At 46.0% G+C, this 20,123-nt stretch overlaps 1 protein-coding gene across 2 annotated transcripts in view; it reads left to right on the top strand.

Moving 5' to 3' along the window:
* Positions 1–18,602, top strand: part of KCNJ10 (potassium inwardly rectifying channel subfamily J member 10) — a 30,733-nt gene extending 12,131 nt beyond the window's left edge. The window contains exon 2 of one of the 2 annotated variants that reach the window (XM_008263942.4): positions 14,450–18,602. In XM_008263942.4, coding sequence (XP_008262164.2) covers positions 14,450–15,589 — 1,140 coding nt within the window. In that variant the 3' untranslated portion in view covers positions 15,590–18,602. 2 annotated transcript variants of the gene reach the window in all.
* Positions 18,603–20,123: the final 1,521 nt, after the last annotated feature.

Consider the following 20,123-nt stretch of genomic DNA (forward strand, 5'->3'; position numbering starts at 1 on the left):
CAGGCAGGCATCCGTACCTGGGCCCTGGGGCACCCAGCAGCAGGTCCTATCCACTTGGACCCTCTCTAGTTTCCCAGATTCTAGTGGCAGGACAGGTGATAGGTCCTTATCTCCCAGGGCCTGGCCAACTCGGGCCTTGAGAAGCCCACCGACTGCCTGGAGTCCTTGGGGTTGCAGGAGAGTGGGAGAGGGAGGGGCCAAAGGGCAGCGTGAGGAGCTTAGCTCTGTGCAGCATTCCTTACTTCACACCTCCTCCACCTGTTGGTTGAGAACGAGGCTGGAAGGAAGCCTCATCTTGGGAATAGGGAGGTGGGTAGAAGAGTGGGTAGGAAGCCCCCTCCAGTTCTGTTCAGCCACAGTTAACCCCAGCCCCCATTTCCCTGTTAGTCCCAGAGGAAGCAGCGACAAGGCAGGTTCAGTGTCAACATCCCCAGGCCCGCTGGGATGCAGGGCAGCAGTATGAGTGGGAAGTCCACGGGACTTTCACAGCCCAGAGGCTGTGGTTTGCCATTAAATAAACATCAGTCGGTTGCTCCACCTCTCTAAGCCTTGGTTCTCTGATTCAGGAGACATTTTTCCTTCATCCGCAAAGCAGGGTAATCATAATATCCTTATTTGCATAAAGGCCTTAGAGATTTCACATACTTTATCTCTTGTAATCCTGACCCCGCAATGGCAGGTGGGAAAATGAGGCCCAGAGAGATTAGGAGATGGAAAGTTCCCATAGCTGGTAAGTGACATAGACTAGGATGGCAAACAGTGGGAAAGGAGAATAGGCAGGGTCCTTTGGCCGTGACCCAGATGTGCCAGGATAACAAATGATTTTATTAGGCCTAGCCCATTAGATTGAAAATGATTCTCTTAACACCATGTTAAGAAAGATTCTGAGGCTTAGTAGGAAAAAAGTACTCTGATGAATCAGTGATACCTGCTGGGGGCAGGGGGTGGACAGTGAGTGACAGCTCACATGCTGTATAGTGTATATCCCAGCTCAGAATCACCCAGTGATTTCAAGTTCACATCTTTCCTCTGTACTACCCATTAGGCTGCATTCAAAGGTAGCAGCTTAAATAGATGACTGAGATCTCTGTCTTTGAAAAGCTCCCAATCTCTTGAGTAGGAAAGGGACAGTGTGGCAAAATGTCCCAGGAACATAGAAGTAGACTAAATATTTCACCAGGGAGGTCCCACAGCCCAGAGAGCATTGGAAGAAGGCCTTAAGAAATGCAAAGAATTTTAAAGGACAGAGAGGGGGCATTGAGGGAAAGGGAGAGCGCATTTTATTTTATCTTATTTTATTTTTAAAGATATATTTATTTATTTGAGAGGCAGAGTTAGAGAGAGAGAGAGAGAGAGAGAGAAAGTAATGAGGGAGGTGGAGAGAGAACCCGGGACAGCATATTAGAGTGACAGTGAGACACTGCCCATACCTAATGCCTCACGACTAGGGAACAGTCTTACATCTATGATCTTGTTTAATTCTTCCAGTATCTCTGTAGTGGAAATGAAAATCCAGCGTGTAAGTGATCTGCCCACATCACAAAGCCTGGATGTGGCAGAGTCACTGAACAGCTGATCAAGGTCTACAAAAGCAGCAGATTTTCACTGAGGACTGTAATCAAGGCTGAGAGGGAGAGGAGAGGCTGGTCATCTGTCTCAGATGCTCTGGAGAGACTGCCGGGGCTGAGGACTCAGAATATGACCTTGGATTTACTGATCAGAAGCTCAGCTGTGACCTAGGAAGGAGCTTTCTGTTGCTTTAACTGCCGCCCAGGGTGGCTGTGTGGATCAAATGGAATTGTTGTGATTTTGTATAAGTGCTTTGCAGACCGTGAAGCCCCGCATTCTGAACGTGGCTGTTTCCATCATTTTAATTGTTATTAGGTATTATTAGATTGAATCCTTCGATATTGCCCATATTAGGACCCATTTTTAAAATGTTTTTAATTGGTAATTTCAGATGGTTCTGGAGGGTGGGGGTGAGATAGTGAGCATCTATGAAAGATGTCTGCTCCAGAACTGGAGAGCCCTGCCCCCTGGTGGTGGGGAGGTAACCCTTCAGCACAGGGTGGAGAGTGGCACCTAGCTGGTGGAGCTCAGTACTTGTGAGTCCCTCTCCCCTCCACTCTCCCAGACCCCAATAGGTCGTCTTGCCAGGCCCCTATGCTGGAAACTCAGCAGAGACTGGGGTGTAGGCTTACCCTCTTGAGGGGGGTATGGCCGGAAGAATACTTCTGGTATCTAAGCTAGGTTGATCTCCTCAACCAGTACCTTTGGAAGTAAGTCAAGCTCAGGGTCTAGGTCAGGCAATGACTGACTGGAGACCCAGGCAGAACTGCCACATGAAGGAGAGACCCCTCACCCTGCTTCTCCCTAATGCAACCCCTAAATCATATTTTCTCGGTATCTCACATCTTACTGACAACAACAGGAAAATGATAGAATAACAATCAAAGGGATGATCAGAAAGTTCATGGAAATGAACATTATCTTTTAATTCCATTTTCCCACAAATTTTTTGAAGTACCCTATATATGCCATTGCTTCCAGTTGAATCTCAGTACTCAGATCTATTCATTTCTTCAGTTAAGGTAAGGAGGATGGGTTAACTCTAAGTGGCTGTTCTTTTGAGGTGAGCACCCAGAAGTGTTCAGGCTAGGAGGTTCTCTGGGTTTCTGGAGCTGGGGCTGAGGAGGAAGTGGTACGGCCTGTGTCCTCAGTTGAACTCTGCATACTGCCAAGCTGCTCACAAAGGACCATCTCCCTGCAGGGCCCAAGATGTGCAGTCCTGCTGCCCTAGACTATAGTTGGGAGCAGATACCATGACTGGGTGATGACTCAGGGAGGAAGTGCACTGGGGGCAGTGTGGAGGATTGGAAGGGCAGGTGCACCAAAGAGGCAGAGTCCATTTGCTGCAGGCAGCAGGAAGTTACCCCCCCTCTCCTGCCAGGGAAAGATGGGGTCCCTAAGATGTCACCCTCTGGGCAGTTCTTAGAGCGGGCAAAAGGCCTGGCCTGGGGCCTGGGGTGGAGGAAGGGGCAGTGGCCTCAATCAGCCCACACAGACAGGCAGGAGTGGTGGCAACCCAGAGGGGAACATCTGACATGGCCCCATCTTTTTGTCCCTCCCTCTCTTGACCGGAAAATACACAGGGGGGTCAAAAGGGCCAGACGGAGGTCACAGGCTCCCAGGAAATGCTTTGAAGGCTTTCTATCCTTTCTTTTGATCAGACTATGAGGACTTTCCAAACGTTGACACAAGGGAAGAAAAGCCTATTCTTCCCTGGGCCAGGGCCTCAGTGTCAAGCTGGGGCTGCAGGGTGGGAGGGAGAGGGAGAAGGAGTCCGGAGGGTGGCGACGGTGACTCAGCTGGTAAGTCAGGCCCCTGGACACACACACACTGCCCTCTTTCTCCCCACCTCAAGATTTGTGTGCATCTGGATCCATTTCTGTTTGTTTGTTTTCCTTGGGGCAGGACAGTAGGGAGATTAATGAATGAAGACATTAAGTTGGAAAAGAACCCCAAACCCGACTCCATTCTTCTCCCAACCTTGAGGGCTTACATAATCCTGCCATGCTTTTCTTACTGCCCTTCCTCTTAGACCCGTCTCCTTTCTCCTCTCTTCACCTCCCCTCTCATTAAGAGCACTTGGAAGCCCAGAAGTGCTGCTTTTCAGTCTCCGGTGCAGCTGCTCTCCCTCTGGAGGACTCCAGGATCACTATTCAAGTCAGAATTGGTCTCCACAAAAGAGATAATGTGGTTGGTGAGAGAAGCTAAGTAACTGCTTCCTCTCTCCACCAAGGCCAGGGGAAGGAATGGGACCAGACCCCAGTGGCAGGAACTCAGACTGGACAGAGAGTCTTAAAGGGGACAGTGACCTTAATCACCTCACACAGCGTCTCCAGACTGACCTGACAACATCCTCTGTGAATCCAGACCCCAGAAGCAACAAGATAAGCCAGAAACTGCCATGCATTATACGTCCTTGAAATATTTTTGTCGTAAGAATTGCACATTTTTTTCATTTCTGCTCCATCGTATATTGTTTTTATAATATGAAAATAATATTTTCAAAATCCTTTGAGTAAAATTGACATTGCAGGATTGGAGTCCCTCCTGGTACACAAGTGCTTGCTTTGACTTGAGAAATGTAGAACTAATAAAATCTCTTCATTCCACAGTGAAGAAAATAAAGGCCAAGAGGTTTAGACTTGCCCAAGACACAGCTGGCTGGTGGCAGAACTGAGTCTGGCACCTATATCTCTTGCCTTTCAGTCCAGTGTACTTCCCTGGAGGCAGTGTTGCCTCTTAGTTCCAGGCAAGGTCCCCCACATCCTTGTGTCTGATTCCTTCACTCCATCTCCAAAATCCTGTGCTCAGCTGAGACACCTCAGGGTCTGAGACAGTGCTCAAAGCCACTGGCCACGTATGGGGCTTTCCCAACACTTAGCACTTGGGTGTGTTGCACAGATACAGGGACAGAGAATGAGCTGGTAGTAGAACTTCCTATTTGTACCCACCTATTCATTTATTTACACCCACCAGTGATTGGGTCAGACATACGTTCCAACTGAAACTAATTGGATTAGTTAATAGTTATAGTGGGTACTCCTCTCCTCCTGGGAACATTTTCACTCCTTATCCCATTTCTAATTTAAGAGTCTCTTTTCTAGAGGGAAGTAGGGAGAATGCTCAAGAGACTTTAGAGCTTGTAATGCTCCTTGCAAATGTGGACAACCAGGTCTTGGGCTATAGGATTATAGGAGGAAAAAGTGTGATAAAGAATCAGAAGGCTGGCCGGCGCCACGGCTCAATAGGCTAATCCTCCACCTGCGGCACTGGCACCCCGGGTTCTAGTCCCGGTTGGGGTGCTGGATTCTGTCCCGGTCGCTCCTCTTCCTGTCCAGCTCTCTGCTGTGGCCAGGGAGTGCAGTGGAGGATGGCCCAAGTCCTTGGGCCCTGCACCTGCATGGGAGACCAGGAGAAGCAACTGGCTCCTGGCTTCAGATCAGCATGGTGCACTGGCCACGGCAGCCATTAGGGGGTGAACCAATGGAAAAAGGTCTCTCTCTCTCTCTCACTGTCCACTCTGCCAGTCCAAAAAAAAAAAAAAAAAAAAAAAAAATCAGAAGGCTGAAGGTCTCAGGCACTTATATAAAGGTTTCAATGCAGTAGAAGAGCTTTTTCATTTGTGGAGAGGAGAGGGGCAATGGTGATCAGCTCCTTCTTTTCCCAGAATTGTGCCATCATTATTACCAGGCCCTCTCAGTCTAGGCAAAATGTCAACCTGCTTATCTGGGTCCCCCAATCTATGCACACTGAGCAGTCATTCAATAGAAATTTATTGAATGAGTAAAGAAGATCCAAAAAAAAAAAAAGTGAGAGAATTTGAAGGCAAGTGCTGTCATTAGATGGATAACATTCTATTCCACAATAAAATAAAATAAAAAAATCAGATCTCCAGGGTGACCTACAGAAGGCTGGAGACCCTACAAGGAGGAGAAGGTACAATCCAGAGAGATGCATAAGGAGTAAAAAGGGACAAAGAGGAGGAAGGTGCAAAGGAAGACAGAGGAAGGAGAAACTTTTCAGTGGCAGTGAGGACAAAACATGAACGAGGGCAGGCAGGGAAGCACAGAGCATTGGAGTGATGAGAAGCGAGTTGGGATGAGAGTCCCGGAGCAGGGAATGGGGAGAATAAAGACATGCCACCAAAGTGAGGAGAAAAAACGAGGGGATACAGCAATCACAGGGGAAGGGTCTTGCCTCCAGCCGGCAGGTTCACCCTGGGCATCATTCCTGGTGAGTTTTGCACCCATCTAGATCCTGATAACAGCTAGCCTGCTCCAGGTGTCATCTGCTCTGGTTGCTGAGTGCTGAATTTGCTCAGCTAAAGCACATTCATTGAAGTATTACCCTGAGGCTGCAATGGACAGGACTTTGGAATCCAGTTACAATTAGGTAGAAATCCCAGACTTGCTACTTACAACTTGTATCATCCAGGCTCTCTGAACCTCAATTTTCTCATCACCAATTATGAAAATAATAAGACCTGTTTTACAGAGCGGTTGCAAAAATGACATATAAAGTGCTGGTCTAAAGCAGGCATTCAATAAATGCAGGTCCCCTCCTTCCCTGCCCCTCCATTACCCTGAACCTGGGGAAAAAAAAAGCTAAAGTCACTTAGTGGCTCTGTGAAAGGATGTCCAGCAGGCCACAGCACAATGGGGAAGAGGTCGAGGTTCTGCATCTGATCCCTGCCAGAGCCAAAGGCTCCACACCCACTCAGTGGCTCCTGCTTCGCATTCTAGCCACTTAATCTCAAACACCCGAAGCCAGGCACAAAGAATGAGGGTGTTGAGTGGTCACAGGACGTCATCATTTTTCTGAATTGTCCTATTAGGGTCTTTCATGTGCCCCTAACATTTCAATCAAAATCAATGGTGCCTTATTTGCTGGCTGGCCCTGGACATCCTCAGTGTTGTCCCTTTTCCTCATTTGATCCTTTCTCTGGATGAGCCCTTTCTTGGACTCTCCAATACATAGTCTCCAAGGGTCCAAGTGTCCACATTTCTGTAAGGCATCATCCCTAAATGAGGCCAGTGTGGAGGAAAAAGCTCAACTCCTTGTTGTTAACACAAGGGTGCTTCAAAAAGTTTGTGTAAAATGGAATTAAAAGAAAAGTTTATTTCAGAATGAAAAATTTTGAAATCCATGTGTAGCTTTTCTGTAATATGTATTTTCCATGAGCTTTTTGAAGACCTCATGTATGTTTCCTGCTCTATATGGTGTAGTAACAGTCTTACAGAGTGTTTTGTGACGTTCTATGAGTTAACATTAAAAACAAGGAGTCCAGTGGCTAGCACATATTAGATACTTACTCAGCTAATTCGTATTAGTTACTTTTTCTATCCTGATCCCCCAAGCTAGATATCACCATTCCCTGATGAATTCTCCCTATGCTCCATTGATACATCCTCCATAGCGCTTGTCATTTCCTGCTGTTTTATGGTTGTCTAACCTTATTAGAGATCCATTTCCATAATCCCAGCGCCTGGTTTACAATCTGGCACTCACTCCATAGATGCTGTACATGGTGGGCAACCTCATTACAGATGAAAATATCTGCTTGCTTACCTATTAATATTGATAATTAGCTGTCTAGAGTGTCCATGAGTACGAGAAAAAAGAGAAAACATTAGAAATATCAAGAGAAGACACAAACAAAAGGGGAAATGCAAAGGCCCCAAAGGCTCTAGACCAGGGTGAAGTTCTGTCCTTCCATCCTGTCAAGGACCAGAGCTTCTACACCTCAGCCCTGCTATGAGGGCGGAGTCTTTTCCAATTCTCTTAGATTGACCACTGCGACTGGGAAGGGCAAAGAACCCTCTTCTACTCAGTTCACTCATAAATCACTTGTTGATCACTTACTATGTGTTACATATTGTGCTAATCATTTGGGTAACCAAGATGTATTATGCCTGGATCCTTCTTTCAAATAAGTGTATTTGTAATAGAAGACCAATGATATGCCAAGAGCTGGGCTATAAAAATTATATAGATATACACATATAGATGGAAACTCAAAAAAAGGAAATTATTATGTAAGGTTGTGGGAATCAAACAAGGCTTCATGGAAAAGGAGTCACTTGAACTGGGCTCTGAAAGATAGGACTTGGATACATAGAGATTGAAAGAAAGGTGTGGTCAGGAAGACAGGAAAACACAAGTGACATGTTAAGGCTGGAAAGCATGTGCTGGAACACCAGGGAGCAGGGGTCATCAGTGCACCTCCAAAAGAGAGAAGAGGTGGGGAACAAGGCTTGGAAAGGAGTTTTACAAGCAGATCATGGGAGGCCCTACATGCCAGGCTGAGTCTGGACTCACTTTGATAGACAATGAGGAGACAGTAAGAGGTTTTGACCTTGGGGAAGAAATGGAGACATATAATGTATATAAAAAGTACCCATGAAAAGTGAGTGAGTTTGGGAGAAAGAAGACTTGGGTCCAAGTCCAGTTTTATCATTTCCTGAGTCACAGCATCTCTTTACCCTCAGTTTCCTCATCCATAAAATAAAGATTATACTCTTAACCCTGCATGGGAATGCCACGAGAACAAAATATGAAAGTACTCTGATAAGTACCGGATCAACACACATCTATTTGTGGTCACGGGTGTTAATTAAGGGAAGAGTAACCCAGTGGCAAAGTAAGATGGACTAGAGAGAGACTAGAGATAAGAGAATGGGGGATGGAGTAGGAGGTGGATGCTGTGATTCAGCCACAAGGCATTAGGACCTGGAGTAAGACAAATGAATGAAGGGGAGGAAGCACACATGATACATCTAAGCATGTGGCATTAGAGGAATGTTGAGCTGAGGAGGGAGGAGACTTTGAGAAGACCCCAAGATTTTGAACACAGGTAACTGGGAAGAGTATGGCGCCTTAACTATTTAGAGAACCAAAGAGGAGCCACAGGTGGGAGAAGACTCATTCACGTTTGGAAATGAATGTATTTAGTGTTCACATCCCAAAGCTCTTTTAGTCAAGTTGCTCTTGCCACAAAGAAAACAGATAAAACTCTTTCCTTACCCTCCAATTCAACAGATTCTGGGAGAAGGTGCACGGTTTTCCTTGCCCCTCCATGTGCTGGCCTCCCAGTGGGGAGGGTTGAAGCATCTTTTCTAGTCATCAAATTTAGCACAACCAACTCCAGTGCACCACAGCAATTTTTCTTTTATTTATTTGTTTTTCAAAGATTTATTTTATTTTATTTGAAAAGCAGAGTTACAGAGAAAGAGAGAGGCAGAGACAGAGGAAGAGAGCCAAACACAGGAGCCAGGAGCTTCTTTGGGTCTCCTGTGTGGGTGCAAGAGCCCAACCAATTGGGTCATCTTCCACTGCTTTCTCAGGCGCATTAGCAGGGACTTGAGCCACTGTCCATATGGGATGCCAGGACTCCAGGTGACTGCTTAACCTCTTAGGCCACAATGCCAGCCCCATACCACAGCAATTACAAGGCTCATCCTCTCTCCATCCTCCTGCAAAAAGGAACAGCTGAGCTGAGGAGAGCTGGGACTGAGGTCTTGGGGCTTTCTTTCTCCCACCTTTTGAAAACAGGACGTGTAAGCTTTGCAGCATTAGTGAAGTCCATGTGAATGTGGATCTCCACGTTCCCTGCAGGTCTCCAGAGACTCGGAGTCTCCTGGGAGGCAGATCAAGGCTGTAGCCCTTACTCAGGTTTGGCCTGTGCAGGCCCAGCTTTCAATCATTGCTTTTCTCAGTCTTTCCTAACAAACTGTGTTAGGTTCTGGGGGAACAGATGAAAGGCATAATCCAAGGCCTTAAATTAGGAGCTTCACAGATGGTAAACAACAGTAAACAAATATTTCAAAGCACTCTGATGTTTCAAAATGGCAATATGTCCAAGACCATGCTTACTGACTGTGTTGGGGTAGGGCCAGGAGTGGGGGACAGAGAAAATGAGCTATTTCTGTGAGCGTCAGGGAAGGCTTCAAAGGGTACAATTAACACCTGAGTCAGGTTTTGAAAGATAAGCAGGTCATTAGGTAGGCACAGTGTGAAAGCAGGTCAAAGGTGGAAAGGATCAGATAATAAGGTTCTTTAAAGCACTGGAGTCTAGGGAACGTGTGAAAGATTGTGAGGATTAAATCTAAGAAGCAGACAGAGACCAAATCGCACAAGACCCTAAATGCTAAGAGAGTTGCAGTTTATTTGGAAAGCAATGGGGGTTATGGATCAATTTTAATTATGACACTCACACGAACAGTATCCTTACTTGAGAACAATCCTGTATTCAAGAAGGGGTCTGAGGGGCAGGTGTTGTAGTGCAACAGGTTGAAGCACCCCCTGGGTTGCCTGCATCCCTTATCAGAGAGACAGTTCGGCTTCTGAGTCCTCCACTTATGATTCAGCTTCCTGAAAATCCACCTGGGAGACAGCAGCTGATGGCTCAAGCACTTGGGCCCCTGCCAACCCCATGGGAGACCCAGGTAGAGTTCCAGACTCCTGGCTTTGACCTGGCCCAGCCCTGGTTATTGTGGGCATTTGGGGAATGAATTAATAGATGGAAGATTGAACTCTCTCTCTCTCTCTCTCAATAAAGAAAAAAATAAACATTTAAAACATAAATATATGCATATATATACATATGTGCAAGGTTCTGATAAATACTTTCATTCTGGAGAATGAATGATTCTCAAGTGAAATATATGAGCTCTCAGGTAGAAGACACCTGTAGCAAGATCTGATGGGCCTGAAGCAGTAGGGGGAGTGGTATTTGCTGAAGGAACATGCTAGACCTCACTGTAGGGGTATGACTGGCCTTTGTTTGAAGAATCATTTGTTCAGTTCTTGGAGGAGAAAAAAGATGGATGTCCCTGCCTCTGTTCCTTTCGCTACTCAGAGGCTAGTCTTCAGAATTCTGTGCCTGTGTGAGATGGAATTTGGGAGAACAGCACCCTCTGGAGGAAAGCGGGTTTGGGCTTTGGGAGGGGCGGCAACACACCATTTTCAGAACGTGGGCCGGCCTGTTTCCTTTCCCCAGGGGGCAGGTCAGCTTGCCCTTGGCACGTAGCTGATTGTTTACTTGCTTCTGATTCTGGCTGCTGTGGAAGACAAAACTGCCTGGCTGTGGGAGGTGGCACAACAGCTGGGAGCCGCAGATCACAGCTGGAGGTGGCAGATGTAAAGGCTGGCAATAGTGTGCCTAACAGCCGGAGGAGGCGGCAATCACAACAGCCAGAGGCAATGCAGCAGTAGACAAAATCCCCCATGCTCACGAGTCCAGAGCCTTGGCCCCCCAAGTGGCCGCTACGGCTGGAGCTAGCGACCAAGCACTTGGGCCATCCTCCACTGCCTTCCTGGGCCACAGCAGAGAGCTGGACTGGAAGAGGAGCAACTGGGACTAGAACCTGGTGCCCATACGGGATGCTGGTGCCACAGGTGGAGGATTAACCAAGTGAGCCACGGCGACGGCCCTGCTCTTTTCACATTTGAACTATCCTGTTTATTGCAGTTCAGCTGGTGCTATCAGTCTGGAATCATTTTCCCTGTAGCTTGAACTTGCTGGTTTTGGTTGCTCTTCTTGGAACTCAAAGAACTAGTCCAAAGCATTCATGTGACAGTCCTTCAAACCAAGCATTTGCACACATCTATTATATTCTTCTGACTAAACCTCCCCATTTCCTTCAACCATTTCTCATGTGATCTTGCTCTGAATCCTCACATATCCTCATTGTCCCTTGATAATGGAAACTGCCTGCAGGACTGGGATGAACAGAGCAGAGTAGAATCAACTACGTCCTTACTGTAAAGGCTTTAAGTAGCCTAAGATTGCATCACTTTATCTGGCAACTAAGATACATGAATAATTCATATTGGATTTTCTGCTAAAGTGTTTATTTTTTTCTCATGTTATTTCTTGCTAAATCACATCTCTGAAAACCAGAACTTGCTCACGTAATTTTTGAACCTAAGTTCATAATCTAGCTCTTATCCTTTTTATTAGATTCAGTCTACTTTTTTGCTCCTTTTGAACCCTAATGTTGCCCCAGCCCTTGCATTTTCAATCCACTCCAGTTTTGTGCCATCCATTTAACATCATATTGTCTGATAGTTTTGATGGAATCAGTGTTAAGAACCTTTAATAGGGCCGGCGCCGCGGCTCACTAGGCTAATCCTCCGCCTTGCAGTGCCGGCACACCGGGTTCTAGTCCCGGTCAGGGTGTCGGATTCTGATTCTGTCCCGGTTGCCCCTCTTCCAGGCCAGCTCTCTGCTGTGGCCAGGGAGTGCAGTGGAGGATGGCCCAAGTGCTTGGGCCCTGCACCCCATGGGAGACCAGGATAAGTACCTGGCTCCTGCCATTGGATTAATGCGATGTGCCGGCCACAGTGCGCCGGCTGCGGCGGCCATTGGAGGGTGAACCAACGGCAAAAGGAAGACCTTTCTCTCTGTCTCTCTCTCTCACTGTCCACTCTGCCTGTAAAAAAAAAAAAAAAAAAAAAAAAAAACCTTGAATAGGACAAGGCCAAAGATAAAGCTCTAGGGTACATCATTAGAAAATTAATTTAGGTCACATAATACATTAAGATGCTGTTTATTTTTCTCTATCTCATTCTCAAGGACACAGAGATCTTGTCAAAAACCTTGATGATATAATTTAGGTATACTTTATTGTCTTTCTGATTTGTTGATTTAGTAACCTCATCACAGAAGGAAATTAAGTTCTTTTGTTCTGACTTTTTGTTAATAACACATACTGAGTCTGTTGATAACTTTCTGTCCCCCATTCTGCCCAAGTACTCACAATCATGTTTGCCTATAGTTTATGAGATGTACCTTAGTTTGCCTTCTGAAAATTAAAAAAAATCATCTTCAATCATTCCCAACTCTGCAGTAATTCCTCTGTTCTCTAATATTACTCAAAATATCCTATAGAGGCTTTATATCTTCTTTTCATGAGTTTAAGGATCAAATGAGGAGGCATGCTAATGCATGAACTCTAAAATGGTATATACATGCAGGCATTGTGCTGGTGGTTTGGTACTACTGAGAATGAAAGAGGGCTTTATTTGGACTCCAAATAAGAATTCTCTCAACTTCAGAGTTTCAGAGCTTCCTTTTTGCCCTAAAGTAACTGGTCAGTGAATGGCATCCAAGTCTGGCTAAGTAGCCTCGCATGGATAAAAATCCCAAAAGGAATGGGGGCTGGTAATATGGCCATTTTAGTTGCCTCTGAACATTCTTGGGATTCTCATCCATTGATGATCTCTAATTCAGTGCCTGGGGCTGGCTCTGTGGTGTAGCAGGTAAAGCTGCCGCCTGCAGTGCCGGCATCCCATGTGGGCGCTGGTTCGAGTCCCAGCTGCTCCACTTCCGATCCAGCTCTCTGCTATGGCCTGGGAAAGCAGTAGAAGATGGCCCAAGTCTTTGGGCCCCTGTACCCATATGGGAAGACACGGAGGAAACTCCTGGCTCCTGGCTTCAGATGGGCACAGTTCCACCCATTGTGGCCAATTGGAGAGTGAACCAGTGGATTGAAGACCTCTCTCTCTCTCTCTCTTTCTTTGTCTCCCTCTCTTTCTCTCTCTGTGTAACTCTTTCAAATAAATAAATAAATCTTTAAAAAATAATAATTCAGTGCCTACCTGGATGGGAAAATGAAAGGACTCCAATATTTTAGTGTTTTACGGGGGCAAGGGCATGGGAAAAATAGGATGGGGGCAGTATAAAGAATAAAATACAGTGATGCAGACTTTTTGGAATGAGAATGTAAAGGACCTCTCTGTTCCCCCCAAAAGGGAAAACTCCTGACAGATCACCTTGCTCCTCCCCAGAAGATCTGGCTATCAGATCCAGGGTGCCAAGACTCAAGTGATTAAAATTCTGTCTTCTGGAAAAGTACAAGTTACTCCTTGGACAGGGTACCAGGCACCTTGTGTTAAGTGAACTGTCTCATATTGCAGTGACTTGTCCCATTTTCTACTATCAGGACAAAAAGCAATCCCGAATTTGAGCCTGCAGAAACATAGCCACTAGACAATCCTAACTCTTGTACTTTATTCGATCAAAGCAACTTTGCCACCTATAACCTGGCATTTCTTATGATCCTTGGGGAAACATTCCAGTGCTCCCAGGAAGCGTCAGCATGTTGCTTCTCTTCCACTTCTACTTCTTTCTTTTCATTCAAGTCCTGTATGTACTCTTCTTTACATCACTCTGAGATTTAATCCATGCCAATTTCCCCAAATGATGATGATGATGATGATTAGAAAATGAAATGAGTTTGGTGCTTGGAGAGCATCTTAAAGGGTAGAATAATGGGAAGTTTCTGCTATTTTATGTTCCAGATGAGTATCTTAGTATCACCAATGGGTATTGATTTGGGATTAATGGAGAGAAAGGAAAAATTAAGGGTATTTGTGTGTGTTAAGGGAGATTGGCTTAGAAGGGTTTCAATGGAATAGCCTTTCTTGTCTCATGGTAGCCATTCATAAGAGTGGAAAGGGATCCTATTTCAAAACTAGAGATCATCACAGACCTGGTTTTGTGGTGACTGGAGATCAGTAGAACTCTCAGTCTCAACCCCATCTTCAAGGAACTCTGTACTTATTACTATTTCTTCTTTGCCTTTCCTGTAATGCAATCTAATATTAGATTGTATTACAATTATGCACTTAGTAAACAGTGTCTTTCTTATTAGTTTATGAGTTCTTAGAGCAAAGATGATGTTATTTTCATCTCTGACTTACCAGCACCTTGCACAATGACTGGCCTATAGTAAGAATTCAATAAATAGTTGCTAAGAACAAAAGAAAGAAATGATACCAAAGTGAATGTAAATTATTCCCCCTTCCTATTGGGTGGTGTCTAGGAGTTGGCTTTGTTTCTAAAATAACTTCTATTATGCTGTCTTGCTCCTTTCAGATGACATCAGCTGCCAAGGTATATTACAGTCAGACCACTCAGACAGAAAGCCGGCCCCTGATGGGCCCAGGGATACGACGGCGGAGAGTCCTGACAAAAGATGGTCGCAGCAATGTGAGAATGGAGCATATTGCTGACAAGCGCTTCCTCTACCTCAAGGACCTATGGACAACCTTCATTGACATGCAGTGGCGCTACAAGCTTCTGCTCTTCTCTGCCACCTTTGCAGGAACCTGGTTCCTCTTTGGTGTGGTGTGGTATCTGGTAGCTGTGGCACATGGGGACCTGCTGGAGTTGGGACCCCCGGCCAACCACACCCCCTGTGTGGTACAGGTGCACACGCTCACCGGAGCTTTCCTCTTCTCCCTTGAATCCCAGACCACCATTGGCTATGGCTTCCGCTACATCAGTGAGGAGTGCCCCCTGGCCATCGTGCTTCTTATCGCCCAGCTGGTACTCACCACCATCCTGGAAATCTTTATCACCGGTACCTTCCTGGCGAAGATTGCACGGCCCAAGAAGCGGGCCGAGACCATCCGTTTCAGTCAGCATGCAGTTGTGGCTTCCCACAATGGGAAGCCCTGCCTTATGATCCGAGTTGCCAATATGCGTAAAAGCCTCCTCATTGGCTGCCAGGTGACAGGCAAACTGCTTCAGACCCACCAGACCAAGGAGGGTGAGAACATCCGACTCAACCAGGTCAATGTGACTTTCCAAGTAGACACGGCCTCTGACAGTCCCTTCCTCATTCTACCCCTTACCTTCTACCATGTGGTAGATGAGACCAGTCCATTGAAAGACCTCCCTCTTCGCAGTGGTGAGGGTGACTTTGAGCTGGTGCTGATCCTAAGTGGGACAGTGGAGTCCACCAGTGCTACCTGCCAGGTGCGCACTTCTTACCTGCCAGAGGAAATCCTTTGGGGCTATGAGTTCACACCTGCTATCTCACTGTCCGCCAGTGGCAAATACATAGCTGATTTCAGCCTGTTCGACCAAGTTGTGAAAGTGGCTCCCCCTAGTGGCCTCCGTGACAGCACCGTTCGGTACGGAGACCCAGAAAAACTCAAATTGGAGGAGTCCTTGAGGGAGCAAGCTGAGAAGGAGAGCAGTGCTCTTAGTGTGCGCATTAGCAACGTCTGATGGCCTGTTCCCACATCCCCATCCCGCAGGTCTCCCTTCCTCTTCTTCACGCCCTGGGTCAGGGGAGCTTCCTGGGTTTACTGGAGAGCCCTAGAAGCATCCATCTTCCTCTCCCTCCTCTTTAACCCGGTGGCCTGTCAGTCAAGGCCAACTGCTGTCCAAATTTTCCTCCCACCATCTCCTTTCACTTTCCCCTGCTTCTACCCCAATACACACAACTGCCTTAAGCCAGGATGGGGGAAGGAGAGGGAACATGGGGCTGAAGTGGCTGAGAAGGCCTCAGCCGTGCTTGGAGACTCACGTTAGGAGGACCATGTGGTTGGATGGATGCACCCCGCACCACCATCACCATAAAGTCTGGTGACTTGAGGCTAGCCCCATCCCCTCTGTCTCTACTTTTACATATAGAAAGTTCCTTCACAGCAAGACTCTCTTGAGTGGTCTCTTTGGTGCCCTCAGAAATAGAGGAATCTGAAATCAGTTTATCCTAGAGCCTCTACCAATCCCTGTTGAAAGAACTCAGGGTTTGTCTAGCTTCTGCTGGTAACTCCTGACTATTGCCTAGAATCTCAATCACCACTATCTTTCCCTTTCTAGTTTCTTAAGTGGACTCCTTCAAAATAACTAGTCCTCTGATAGCCTCAGCTCCAAGAGAACTGGGGTTGATTCAAGAACCATAAACAACCAACCTGCACACCTGCACACATTCTGGATTCTGAACTCTTTAAGTTGGAATGATTAATGCAGAGTGTTGGCCAAACATTGAACTTACCTTCCATAAAACCTTGGGAAGATTGCTTCTCCTATGACTAAGCCAATATTTGAGAAAAGCCCAGTGCCCAGGCTCCATGGAAAAGCCTGAAAATGATATTCCATGTTACACTGTGTCTGGTTTTTCTTCTTTCCTGCCTAGCTCAGGTCCCTCTTTCATTTAACCCCAATCCTTTGGGGGAAAGGAGGGGACATGCCAAGGGCCACCCTGTCTTAACACCGGTGCTCCCCTGAAAACACGGATTCCCTAGGAAAGTAAAATCAACCTCACAAGTGAATTCTCAGATTTCCAAACTGCTGTACAGAGCCTCTGGGAACTGGCGATCTTTGTGAAGGATTGGACAGTAGCAGAACTCTGTGGCCTGTAGCCACTATTGTGCCTGATGTGCCTCTCTGTGCCCATCTGAAAAGTGCCAGTTATTTCAGTAGGCAGTGCCGGGAGGGAAGGAAATGATACCTCCTCATCAAATAACCATTGTCTCTCGCAGCCATTCCTGAGACTTGGTATAAAATGATGAAAATCAGTGTCATCTCTACTCTCCTCACGCATGCTAAAAAGTATACTTTGCATTCCCTTTTCTTTGGTTTGGGCTGTGATAAAGCGCAGGGTAGGGCATATAGGCACCAGAACTTTCTCTAAAGCCCCAGATCCCAAGAGTGCTTTCTGGTCTCATTTAGGTACCATAGAACTCCCCAAAACTGGCTTGGCATAGAGATCCTGTAGGGATCAAAAGGCAGTTTTATTTTTTAAAGTGAACTGAACTAATGGTTATGAGCCATGCGCTCATGCAGAACACACACAGGCATCTGCGTGCAGATCCTTACAGAGAAACTCACAGCATTTCATGACTGGACCCATGGTCATCATCTGCTCTAATTGCATAAAGTCCTATTATATTCATCTTTCCTTGAACTCAGTTAACTGCTGAAAATGAAGACCATTCAGTCTCTACTCACTGTAAAAACCAGCATTTCTGTCTCTCTCATGAAAACAAGAACCAGAAAAACCTGAAAATCGGAAACAAAGAACAGAAGGCAAAGGGCCAGTTTCAGTGCTCGAAACTTTATTCAACATTAGACTTACCTGATGTCTTTCAAGGTGTAAGGACAAAATGTACCACCGTGTGTATTTCTTCTCCATTGGCAAGTTATGCTCCGGCTGGTTTCTTCTGCACACTGCTGCTTCCCCTCTGAAGGAATTATTCTCTTCTCAGAGCCCTGCTGTTCATTCTAAGACCCACACTCCTGATTCCTGGATAACACTGAGAACGTTTTCTGACTTAATCCTTCCTGACCTCCTCCCCTACCCCAGGCTCTGCTCTACGTTGCACTTTAAATCATACTGCCCTATGAACGTAATCTGGCAACTTCACCCACAAGCCTTCCCACTCCCCAGGGAACAACTCCCCCCTATACAACCCTAAATGGTTCTTTAGACAACAGCCTGTCTCATCTGTCCTGGAGCCCTCTTTCTACAGGTCAAGTTTAGAAGTGGCCAGGTCAGGTGAGAAATGGGCGCCTTGTCCACACCAACCACAGAGTTGGAATGTTGGCAGGGTACTTTCAGGCTCAGGTGTTAAAAAGGGGGCAGATTTCAGGACATGGGCAAAACAACTGTTGGGGGGAGGATGTGAAGATGAGAAATGTTGATGCTGAGGGACCCAGTGAAATCAATGAAACACTTGAGTCTTACTTGGGTTAGCAAAGAGAGGTGAGTGGAGGCTTAGGGAGTTAGGATATGATACAGATGAAAGGTTTATTTAAGAAGAAAGAAACAGAGATAATATATACATATAGAGAGATGTATATAGATGTATATATGTCCCAATATATTGAATGTACAGAAAGGAAGTATTCAGAGAATTTAGTGTAGTGGGTAGGTATCCTGTCCTGGTTGTGGGGTAGAAAACCCAGATTTTCCAACTTACAACCAGTGATCTTGGTTTCAACATGGAAGTGATACAGCTGATGAGGGATTTCATGTTTGATGATGGGGAAGGGAGGGGTAGAAGCTGCCTTTCAGAGATAAAGAGCTATCCATCGAAGCTTATGATGAACCTTGTGCTATTGATAAGATCAGGAAGAGAGGTGTTAGAAGGAAAATGGGGAGGGGAGATACCCTATCCATGGAAAGCTAGGAAAAATCTACTACTTACGCTATGTGCCCCCATCCCAAATAGCATCCTCTCACTGTAGTACCTGTTTTTTTTTTTTTTTTTAAATAAAGCATATAAATAAAGCACCCTCTGTTTCCCTCTATTGAAGTACGATATATTTCCCCTCCTTCCACAGGGGTGGGAGCAACTGCAGCTCCAGCCCCTGGAATGAAACTGAGAAACTAAGCACATTGGTGTATGAGAGGCACTAAAGGGAAACCTCAACCCTGAATCCAAATGGCAAGACTGAAAACTGTTGGGACAAGATATTCCTAAGGCAGAGGCTCAGCCCCTCAAAGGCTGCAAGTAGCCCTGAAAGAAGGCCATTTATGCCAGAAGAGTCCTAATCCTGGCATTTGGGCATACAGGGTGATGTTTTGGCTTTGATGCTTCTGTATGAAAGCAGGGAGTGGGTCTGAGGTACCTTGAGAGCTTCTGAAATTCCCACACTACGCTCTGCCTTATTATCTCCCTAGACCCGCATCAGTCTGTAAATCATCCAGGGATTTTCCTATGATGTCTGAGCAGAGAGAAGAAGCCAGTTATACCATTGATACAAGCCATGTACACTGTACCACCCCCAACGCTCCTATTCCTGGTCCATTACCCATGTTAGCCAACCTAGTTTATGTGTGAAATAACACATTACCTTTGCTGTACAGTTAGTACAGGCCTCCAGGTTCAGTAATGTCCAACTCTACTGAAGGAGAAGCATCTAGTGATGGTTTTTCCATTCATTGCATTAAAGATTAAGTCAGGTCAATTTTACCTAGGGAAAAAAGGTGTTTTTTTCTTTGCTTATTTTATTTTTATCCACTCAGAACAAACTACTAAATAAAATAGATGAGTCTCTCATCTTCACTTTAACTTCTTTGAGAAATCTAAGCCAATACTATTATCATAGCCTGAACTCACAGGGGGAGGACTGAGTTAGGCTGTGCTAGGAGAGCTGCTGACTGCGTTGCTAGAATTTTTCCCTTTGATTTTTCTCATTAATAATATTACCCATTCCTTCCACTTCTTTCCTATATTGCCCCTTATTAACGATAGGATTCTTTAGCACATGCTTTTTTTAAAATTAAATTCAATTTTATTTATTTTGAAAGGCAGAGTTACAGAACGAGGAAAGAGAGAAAGAGGGAAAGAGGTCTTCTCTCCACTGGTTCACTCCTCAAATGGCCACAATGGCTGGACCTGTGCCAGGTCAAAGCCAGGAGCTTCTTCCAAGTCTCTCATGTGAGTGCAGGGGCCCAAGCACTTGGACCATCTTCCACTGCTCTCCCAGGCAGCTCCATTAGAAGTGGAGCAGTCTGGACTCAAATTGGCATTTAAATGGGATGCCCACACTGCAGGCAATGACTTAACCTGTTATACCACAGCACAGGCCCCAGAACATACTTTTAAAAATCAGTTCTATTTATTTTTTAAAAAGATTTCTTTAGGGGTTGGCACTGTGGCACAGCGGGTTAACACCCTGGCCTGAAGTGCAGGAATCCCGTATGAGCGCTGGTTTGAGACCCGGCTGCTCCACTTCCGATCCCGCTCTCTGCTATGGCCTGGGATAGCAGAAGGTAGCCCAAGTCCTTGGGCCCTGCACCTGCGTGGGA

Source organism: Oryctolagus cuniculus, chromosome 7, assembly GCF_964237555.1.
Source record: "Oryctolagus cuniculus chromosome 7, mOryCun1.1, whole genome shotgun sequence".
Classification (NCBI taxonomy): Eukaryota; Metazoa; Chordata; class Mammalia; order Lagomorpha; family Leporidae; genus Oryctolagus; species Oryctolagus cuniculus.